This window comes from Acanthisitta chloris, unplaced genomic scaffold, assembly GCF_000695815.1.
Source record: "Acanthisitta chloris isolate BGI_N310 unplaced genomic scaffold, ASM69581v1 scaffold8774, whole genome shotgun sequence".
Classification (NCBI taxonomy): domain Eukaryota; kingdom Metazoa; phylum Chordata; class Aves; order Passeriformes; family Acanthisittidae; genus Acanthisitta; species Acanthisitta chloris.
Window position 1 is genome coordinate 24,648 of NW_008667623.1, and position 11,271 is coordinate 35,918.

Genomic DNA, 11,271 nt, shown 5'->3' on the forward strand with positions numbered 1-11,271 from the left:
AGTGATCTAACTGCTTCAGCAAACCTGCCAGATCAATGACTTTCTCTCCAGGTGATACTGGAACCAAGTATTGAAAACAGAGAAGGTAAGTTTTGTATTCTGCTGCCTTCTTATTTCTTTTTGCAAATATACTCCATAAAGAAAATGATTTTGACACAGTGAAGCTGTACCATCACATGCCAACATTTTCCATCGGCTGAATTTTATTATGGACAAATCAGTGTAAAGGAATTATTTCACTACATTTAAAAGTTGGCATATGGCAGCTACACATTTTCTGCAATTAAGTAAATTTTCCTGATTTCAAAATATATTAAAACATCACTAAGTAGCTCAAAAATATAATTTCTATAGATTTTTGTTGAGGATTAGAACCACAATGATAGAAATCTTAAATCATTAGTATTTGGGAAAATGAAAGGAAAGGCATAAGATTGTAAAGTGTGCAATCACTACACTATAGGCTTAAATACAACATACAATGGGAAATATTGCTATTACGTAATTTAAGTAGACTAAGATTCTCACAATAAAGCAGCAGAAAACAAATAAAATTAGTAGATAATTGTTAAGCAACTGGTTATAATGCGTGACCTACTTTAACACTAAAGGAGTTTTGCATATTCATGCTGTACAAAATGACCACCTCTAGAAACTGCGAAAACAGAGAAATTAGGTCAATGGGAGGATAGTTTACAATACCACTATTTCTGTAGGTTTTCGTTTTAAAACACATAAAATGTTTTATAGCAGATAAAAAATGATGTTACCATTCTTAACATAAGTGAAAATAATCACTAATTTCTCAGGCAAAATGTATTTTTCCAAAAGGTGTCATCATATATATGTCAGATGACGCTGCTAGCCAGCAGGCCCCCGTATTTCCTCGGTCAGAAATCTGCCCATATTTACTTGTAACACATGGATGATCAGCATTAACAGCTCTTGCCAGGTAAAACATTCATATTGCCTGTGAGCACCCTTCTGTTTATAGTCCTCAAATGGTAATGCAGTGAGGAGAACTTGAACACTGCTTTGAAAGCATTTACTTTTTGTCCTGTGACCACACAGGATTTATTCACTTTCTTTTCATTTAGATAAAAAGACTAAGCTTAGAGTGTTCCAAATGTGCGTGTCAGGATCAGACAGCGTGGTGCAAGCAGTTTAATATGGCAGGTTTTTTCTTTTCTGCCTTTTACCTTTCATTGGTAAAAGCAAAGTATTCATTAACTGTTCATACCAAAATGAATAAAGATACCTATGGTAAAAACAGAACATATAATCAGTACCTTAGAGGATAAAAATAGTGCTATTCATAAATATGCCCATTATGGACTTGTGCGTTATATTCACCTTATCCAATCTTTGTTCCTTACAGTATGCACAATGCTGTTCTGGATTTTATGGACATATTCAATGGCTCATTCATTACAAATTCTTTCATTAAAATGCAGTGGTAAAGCAAAAAATACCCCCACACACTAGAATTAATTTGGCCCCATGTTGTTAATATTAAATATGCAAAACTCTTTTGTGCGATTCACTATTACTGTAAATTAGCAGCTATTTTCTTTAAAAATGTTAAACCTTCACCAAATCACAAACCAGAAACATTGTTCCATTTTTTCTTTTACACTGAGTCTCCTACTGAATCCATATCATCCGAAGAGAGTGGGCGATACAGGTCCTGTAAGATGAAGTGCAGTATAGATTTGTTTATTGTGTTTGATTTGTTGCACTGCAACTGTCTTATATTCTTTTTGTTACTGCGGACCAGAAGACATTGTTTAACACAAAATACAAATACTTTATACACTCAGATATTTGGTTGAATGCCATATTATTATTTTTTAATCAACAAATAGATGGCTAGTAAATAAAGCTGAAGTTTCAAATGTACAATATATTCTAAGAGGCAATTATTTTTTGTTTGATTCTTTCCTATTAAACACCATTAAAACAATATTTGTCTGTTCCAGAGAGTGTCCTAATGGTTTGGAAACTTGAAAATATGAATTTAATCTTAAAGGGAATATATTTCCCTTTTTGCTGTTTTGCAAACAGCAGTAGCAGTGCTTACCTTACATAAGGTAATAAAAACTTGCCAACCGCTGGTGATCCAGCACCATTTGAGCCCCAGAATGCTGACACCGAATATTGCTGTTACCTACATTGTAGTGACAATGGTATCTCTTTTCCACAGTTTTTCTGTGTCCATGTGTATGTATAAAAAGACAGCATGTTTTACATTTATCCCCCCATCACCGTCTCTTTCTGACGGTAGCCAAGCAACCAGCTCATGACAGCAGAGGGAGAGTCTGAGTGTACGGATCCACTTCATTCTTTCAACACCCACTCCAAGCATCCTCTGATGGATCAGATAATCCTCAAATGCCAGAGGTGTTAGGGGATGATACACTGCCCTATCCTACCTACACAGCACAACAATCCTTGTCAATACACACAATAGTATGGAATGAAAGAGAAAGTTCAGCAAAGAGAATCGGTAGAGGAAAGGGTACTGTCTTTTTAAGGTGAATTGAGCATAAGTGATGGTTTAGAGGGGTGCAGAGTAGGTAGGTACCCAGCATATCTCAGCCATTCTCTGATATCTTTAAGGTGTTTTGGGGGATCCTTTCAGCATAGAACATACTTAGAAAATACAACAAAAAACCCCTGTAAGACAAAATACAAGAACACATGAGAATGGAAAGGCTGATGGAGCCAGCTTTAGATTTGACCTCAGTTGGGGGAGTTTTTTCGTTGCTGGGGTTTTTTTAATCACAGGATGATAACTGAGACAAGAAATGAACAAATCTGAAAGCTATACTATAGAACAAAGCCCACCTAAAATGAATGCTTCACAAATTTCAAATTTACAAGGATCTCAGTAATCTATGCAGGTTTGTTTTATTTGCAGGCATGACATAGAAGGGATTTAAGTCCCTTAAAGGGGGTTTTGATTGCCTAGAATGCTTATTATACACACAGCAGCAGACATGTTAGACTGGCAGAGTGAAAAATCAGATCTTAAATACATTTCTATTTTGTTGTGAACAATCTAGGCAAGAGAAGAATTTTAAACAGACAAGGTCATCTTATTCTGAATACTAACCAGTTAGTTAATTATTAACATTTCTTTTGGGCATACACAGTTTGGGAATTTCTAATACATAGTACAGAAAAAAAATCATCTTTTGATTTGCTAGAGCGGGTAACACCCTAAACTTTAGAATAGTATCTCCCAGATGACTGTTCTTGCCTCTGAATATATTAAAAATATGTATTTAGAACTGATGAAGAAGATATTTCTGGCTTTTAATAGTTTGAGAATATTTAATGTTCATTTTAATAACTCTATGGCTGTTTTAAAGCAAAATCATGCACAAGATATCATCCTAATTTTATCTTTTTAATCTGCTTTTAAATACTTGAAACTTTTAAAAAGTTTTCCTTTCTGAAAGAATTTTCCTTGCCTACAATTAACCAAAGAGCTGCATTTCTGAAAAATATGAGGATAATCCATTTATCATTTTGCACAGATTTATAAAAAGACAAAAACTGCTGAATGAATCAGATTTCTTGGCCACCTGCAACTCATAAAAGTTCTTTTATACACAGAATTCAACTACTTTGTCTGATTAGCCAAGTGGTAGCTTAAATCTAATTTTTTATCATTCTATAGGTTGTAATCTCTAGGGAAATAGATGAAATATTTAAAATAATGGCAGCAACAGAAAATCAGGTATAAAGTATAGAATCTGTCCCCCTGATTTGAAGTAATAACTGATTACAAGACAGTGGGAAAATAAACTCATAAGCTATCATAAAGGCTAGTTAAATAAAATGTTGGGGTTGGTATTATGGATATTTATAGTTAGGATTGCCATGTCACCTTTTATGAGTCTGCATCATTAACCACACAGTTAGGAACTACATGTGTGTGCAATAACTCTACTTTGACTGCTGTAAATCTGAATTTCAAATGCTTTAATCCTCTGTGAAAAAACATAATGACGTACTTAATTTAAAAACAAGAATCTTAATTTCCTATTTAAGAATAAATGTAAAGAAAGAATTAAACGACAAGAAAGCATAACTATAGCACACAGCCTGCTGGTTGAACTACTCAGAAGCCGATAATTGGTTGACAGCTCAGATAGCTGATAAATTCTTCCTACTTCACTTTCAACTTCATGTTTTACACCCATGAAATTAATCTTTCAAATCTTACTTTCCTCAAATATAGACTGAATTTCGCACAAGATTATAAAAATTTAACTTACACTGATTTCCAGATTTCTGGAAACAACTCAGCCACATGCATATGCAAGTGATAAAGGATAAACTTTATCTTTTTATAGTCTGCCTTTTGAGGGTACAGAATTTTATCTATAGGGTTATAAGAGTGCTGCTTTCATGAGTATTTACCACAGCAGCATTTTTGGCTTTATTTACATCAATGGAGAGACTTCCATCAAAGCCCAGAATTTGTTTTTTCATAAAGGTGCATGATGAAATGTCAGTAAGTACTGACATTAATCCCTTTTTTAAGTTGCCTAATGCACTTCACAGGTCGTTACTCTTCACAGGGAGAAATCCTTCAGTGTATACAAGCATCTTGCTCTTGTGCCTCTAAATTCTAAAGCATGACTTCCTCTCACCTGTACTTCCCAGGAAAAACACTGGCAGCATGCTTAGAACCCTCAGCATTGTGATGTCCCAAGCCAACAACTCCTTCATAGCACTCAGATGGGGATGCTGAGGAGCCAATTGATTAGTTATGCCAAGGAGAAGCAGGCTATGCTAGAGTAAACATTCCCTATCACCTTCCACCCAGCACCTACCACTGGTATTCCATGTACCTGATGGCATGAGAGAACAGACACTCCTCTAACTCAAACTGCACAGAGAGAGGCACAAAAAACCCAAATTACACAGCTGAGCTGGCCTTCCTAGCATCTTACATCAGTTCTAAAGCAGTAGTTCCCTCAAACTTCATGTAAAGAGAGAAAGCTAGACCAGTCAGAAACCCTGCCACCACCTTCAACCCCAGACCGTGGCTCTAGCAGCCAACACTCTTCTTTTGGGGCAGAAATACCTCATCTCTCAACACTGGGGAAAAGACAGGCATTTAAGGCAATCTCCTCTTCTCTTGTATATCTATCACATGATACCAGCACTTCAACAACCTCCTAGGGAATTAACCTCCTCCTGCAGCTGGCTTGTCAGCCCTGTAGCTGAAGCCACTGAAGACAAAGCAAAATGCTTTGTCTTCAACTTTGGTTTATGACAATATGGTACATAAAATAACCTGTGCTCTAAATAAAATTTAAATGGCAACATGCAAAAGATGGTACTAAAATTAAACAGAACACCATTTATACTGCTAACAATGAACTTATCATTAGTAAGCACTGTTTAATGCCTAATGTACACCATGCACATTATAACCTTTAATGACACAATCATGTTTTCACACTGAACTTCTAGCTCGTTCACTTCACAAGTTAAATATGAAAGGAGATGAAGTAAATCTCAGACCAAATGTAGTTTCCATCCCTGAACTTCTGAACAGTTGATTTTGTAACCCAAATAATATTATTGCAATTCATTTTATATGATTACAATCTATGTTTACATGAATATATTCCATGTTTCATCAGGTAAAAAAATGAATCTGTCTAAAATACAGCCAGACAAGCATGACTTCCCTGAGGTCAAGGGGACAGGATATGAATAACCGGGAAGAAATTTCAACTCTTTAACAACATCTTATCTCTCCTATAGTTTACGCCAGTATTTATTTCCTGTACAGTTAGCAATCTGATTATGTTACCACTACACAGCCCTTTGCATCCACAATGCTACCACTCGGTGATCCTGTTACACTTACACATAAAAAGAAGCATATCTGCTCTCCTCTTCACATTTGAAAGTCAGAAACCTTGTGGCTAGAAACCCCTTGTGTCTAATGGTGCTGACCACTTGGTTCCCACTCACCCATCTACAAACGTTAACAGAAGAACATTTCTTCACTGTGGAGAGAGAAGCATCAGTGGTGGGAAGAAAGTTTAGGAAGGTTACCAATTAAAAGCAACAGCCTCACAGCAAATGAATATCGCATGTATATTGATATCATCCATCTAAAGAGAAACCCTCACATCACCAATGTATAATTCATTTGGAACACTCTTTGTTCCCTCTTCAGTGACTTATTAATGATTCATTAATAAGCCTTGAGAGTAAGAACAAACAGGTGTGGAAGACATTGCATTCAAGAAGATTTTTAGTACCAGCTTACCCAACTGGAACTTGCATCTTTACTCTCTGTGTATCAGATGATGAAAACCATGACACTACCCTGAGGCTTCAGCTGCTGCTCACGGATTATCTCTGTACTGCAAGATCACAGTCAAGTTCCACGTCTATAAACAAGTCATAGCAGAAACCCATAGCTGTATTCCAGCTGGAGGTTAAGACTTGGGCATGCAGAGTTCCTCAGCAACCTGGTATACATCAGACATGGAGAAGGGTCTGCAGGCTAGAAGGGAGCTGTGTTGAGCTACAGCTATTCCTGATCTGTGTATCTGGGAAATCAGGTCTGCACCAGACCCTAAAGTCAAGCACTGCCAATTTTGTATCTGATCTCCTATTTTGAGAGACACAAATTATGTCTTTATTTAAAAACTGAAAAGGCAGAAAAAGCATGTGTTCAAACTGTGTTTATAAACAAGTCTGAGATATAGAGTACTGCCTTAGGGATGCTTTCATTGAGAACTGACCACAGTTTAGAAAATAGCAGAAGAGAAGATACACAGACATCTGTCCCATTGCTTTTGAACAGATACAATTAATTAAATCGGTATGTGGAGCCTTTTCTGTTGAACGAGTAATAATTTGTCAGAGGGTTACAGCAGTAACATAGGTACTACCTTAGTTCTGGATGCTTAGGTATATTGTAGATTCCTCCATACATGATAACTAGGGGGAACCTACAGCTACTAACAACTCTCTTGCAGGAAAGTGACTGACAAGTCTCATGTTGCCTTGGGACTGATAGTATCTTCACTGCACAAGACTATGATATCACAGCTAAATTCCACAGCGCATTCTTTCACCTTGCTTCAAAATCAAAGCAGTCTGTAGGTTGTGCAAGTGACATAATGCCCATGGCAAGTTAGGAACAAAAAAAAGTCTGACATGAACATTTTTGAAACACTTGGAAGAAGAAAAACAAACAAACAAAGTTTCAGTAAAAAAGGAGAGATAACTCCTGGCTTTCGCCCTTAAGGATAAACCAATTCCCAGCATACTTAGCATTTTTACAGACACACAACAGTTGTATTCCACTTCAGAGTGCTGTACAAACACAAGGACTGTAGCCAGGCTCTTCCCCCCTATGACTCTATACATGCACAAGGAATCAGAGGGGAGAAGGCTATTGGATAATGGCTATGCTGGATTCTCCCCAGCCATGCTCAGAAATCAGTTCCCTTATTTCCTTACCCTCTGTTTCCGTAGGCTTCCTGGGCTGGTGGGTGATGGGCTCGGAGACTTCCCAGAGCGGGGAGTAGAAAGCTGGCTACCAGGGGTTCCATTCACTAAAAGGACAGGAAATTGAAAAAAATAAGGCATTATTAAAGGAAAGAAATAGTTAAATAAACATTGTTTTCATTCTTCATTGAACAGATTAATTCGCTTTTGCTTAATGTTTTAAATATTAAATAAGATAATTCACTAAAGAACAGTTTCCTTAGAGTTTTGGTTCATGAAGACCATTTTTATACAGAGTGAAAGCAAATAATAAACAAGCCTGAAAAGAATTTAGTCAACGTCAGAGAACATCATGATTTCTTAAACAGTATTATTCCTGTACTCAAAAGTGATGGTGAACAAGGTGTTTTGTTAACCTTAAAAGACATTTGTGATATGTAAGCCTTTTCATTCCATTTAGCTATGGCTTGAACTGCTACCCGCTAAAAATAAAAACCCAGTCCTGCTTGCAGGAGCAAATCAGCTGCTTGCTGCTCCCCACTCATTCATTTGAAGAGATTTTTGCAATACTACCTGACCAAAACATCACCTCAGACTTAACCCAGAAGGACCTTCTAGAGGCAAATAAATTGGATACAACTCCTTCACTCTGACTTACAGGAAAGCATCACTTTCTCAAATAAGCAAGTTCCTTCATATATGTCAGTGCCCATCATTTTAGAAGCATCTTTGCATGCATATGACATTATCCAGTAAATTAACAAAACAATACCAGCAGAGGACAGAATTCTACTACAAAGTAATCACATGAGAGGCTATCAGCAATATTCACACTGAAGTACTGATAAAAACACTACAAAGCAGTATCACATATGCATGCAACATATAAGAAGCAACTGTTATATCACAGTCCACATTTGCAAGCACCAGGATAAAAAGAAATGACAATCAGATTCCCAGATTCTGAACCATAGGAGAATATTTATATACAATGGATACCAACAAAGCATTTGACTTACCTTCTATGAGTTCTAACATGGACAAAATCCTACTGTTTAACCTGATAACAGCAAGCAGCAAAATTCCTGCTCTGTACTAAGCCAAGCTGTAGCCAAACTGAGAGGCAATGGGATTAGTTAAGGATAGCTGGGGCTGCTCACAGAGTGAGCTGAATGCGATGCAGGATTCATAAGCAGAAGCCTTTTCTGCGTAAGGCTGACGTCTTCAGAGCAGCAGTGGGAGGTGCAGGTGCTGTCTTAGGGCTACATCAAAGGTGTCAATTAAGCATAATGCTGCTGCTGCACAATGCTGAGCCACTGCAACCCCCACTCACTTTCCATGGAGCCCCAAAAGCCTAAGCAATTTTATATGCTGTGCACTGAATCATAATGAGGTGCCTTTGGGGGCAATGTACTAAATGACTCATCCGAAAATCAAAATGACAATAACTCTTGTAAAACCTTGCCTGACTGGCAATCTAGCAAATGCTAATTCCTTTGGATAATGTAGTAGGCATTTTTAATAATTCCTCTTACTTTTTACATAATACATTGTTCTCAGTGGCTAATACTGGGCCCACACATTATAAGGAGGAAACATTTATACCTATCACACCACAGAGATCAATAAAACACATTATACTGCATGATAAATAATCACAGAATCATAGAACCAACCGGGCTGGAAGAGACTCTACCGATCACTTAATAGTACTCAGGTGCTATGAGTGATCCAATCTCAACATCCCTTTGTGCAAGCCATTGTTTAAGGTTAAGGTGCAATATATTTGCATAAGCATAGGAACAACAAGATACACTATTTTAATTTAAATAGGTTGTTTTTATAGAAAACCATTCCACTCATCTAGCCTTCAAATTCTCTTTATACAGAGGACAATGGTTTGCACATATCAGCACTTATTCAAATGTTGACTAAGTGTGTGGGAATGCACAAGCATATGTATATAAGTTCATACATGATACAGCAAAACACACCACAGGTCTGGCCAACAATTACTAAAATCAAATTTATTATCAATAATACTGACATAATTTAGGAAAAGAGCAAGATGAGGACATTAAAAATGGGCTTTCTGGATTCTCAAACTTCTGAAGTTTTAAAAGGCTTCTTATAAACAAATACAGCATTATTTAGAAACTAAGATTAAACTACTGCTATTCACACAGAGCTAGTTCTCAAGACTGCTGAGTAACAGGACTCCCTCTCTGCCTTCTGTTTAAACCAAGCAGATATTCTTAGGTCTTATTATCATAAGCAAATTTAAGATATCAGCTACACTTCAATACACCTTGTAGAACTAAGCGCTGGTTCCTGTTCCTTATAGACTATCTCCTTCCCCATAATTTTTGACAAGTTTTTCTTAGAATTACTATTGCAATTATTCTGTCCTGAAAATGAAGACTCGAGGCTACCAAGTGGAACCAGACAAATAGATGCAATGATGTGTTTAACTATTGATGTATTTCCATATTGATGTACACCATTGTGCTAGTTTGGGAGTATCTATATGGGATGAAAAAACAAAGTATCATAAATCCTAAAAATCATGTACTTGTCACCACCAGAGTACCCAGAGTGTTTAAGCTAAGCTTCACTGCTCTCCTCAACAGGAAAATTATGATAGTTGTGCTTATGTTGTCTGTCTGTAATATGTGAAATCAAGAGCACAATTAATGGATTGAAACTCTCAGGAGATTTAAGTGAAGCTTGCTCGCCTCCTTACCCACATCCAAAATACAAAGGTGCTAAGTACCTAGAGTGTGTACCAGAATTTTTGCGAGCATACAAGGTCTCCCCCCTATGGAGAGCTGTTTAGAAAACTAGAGATGGCAATTAGCACTGGAGATGAAATTCCTTTTAACAATCTTTAGGTACCTATTGTATTGGCTTCTACATCTGAAGTAGTTTTCTAGACCTTATTTTAACAAAGTTGCTGTTTTAACACGACTTGCATCGTCCTGAAGCAACCATCTAAACCAGATCCACTGAACTATGTAGCATTCCAAAGCTACACGGGATGAATCCAAACCCATGCAACAACAGGTTTAAGATATGGTGGAGATGAAGCAAAATCATCAAAATTTTCCCTGCCTATCAATTTTGGTGAAACTTACTCCAAACACAGAATTCTATCACATAAACTCTGAGGAATGAAAGCCATACCTCATAGTAGTCTATCAGTATCTGAAGGGGCCTAAAAGGGAGCCAGAGAGGGACCTTTTGTTAGGAACTGCAGTGATAGGACAAGGGTAACAGTTTCAAACTGGAGGAGGGGAAATTTAGGCTAGATACTAGGAAAAAGTTTTTTACCACGGGTGGTGAGACTCTCAAACAGGTTGCCCAGGGACGTGGTGGCTGCCCCAACCTTGGCAGTGTTCAAAGCCAGGTTAGATGAGGCCTTGAGCAACCTGGTCTAGTGGGGAGGTGTTCCCACCTATGGTAGGGGAGGTTGGGACTAGATGATCTGTAAGGTCCATTTCAACTCCTAAAATACTATGATTCTATGATTCTTAGAGAGTCTACATTAGAGACAATCTGAAAAGGGACATAGGTGATATGGGTTCTAGTCCCAGGTCTTTGTGCATCTATCTGCACAACATGAGACAAGTCATGTCATGTCTACCACTTGAGTAATTAGGCTTCAAGTTCTGTCAAAATGAACTCGTTGTGCATATTGTGTTGTCTGTCTTCTGGATGCTCTGCATACCTGGAGATATACATTACTATTACTACTGATAATATTAATGTAATTCT

The 11,271-nt window shown here is 37.3% G+C and overlaps 1 protein-coding gene across 1 annotated transcript in view; it reads right to left on the minus strand.

Moving 5' to 3' along the window:
• The window catches only part of LOC103800196 (serine/threonine-protein kinase DCLK1), a gene marked incomplete at its 3' end in the record, with an annotated part of 31,462 nt that extends 22,805 nt beyond the window's left edge, over positions 1-8,657 (minus strand). The window contains exons 1-2 of the mRNA XM_009072567.1: positions 8,517-8,657; positions 7,510-7,604 (exon numbers count right to left, since the gene is read on the minus strand). Coding sequence (XP_009070815.1) covers positions 7,510-7,604; positions 8,517-8,535 — 114 coding nt within the window. The remainder of the gene's footprint in view (positions 1-7,509; positions 7,605-8,516) is intronic.
• Between the last annotated feature and the right edge of the window lie 2,614 nt (positions 8,658-11,271).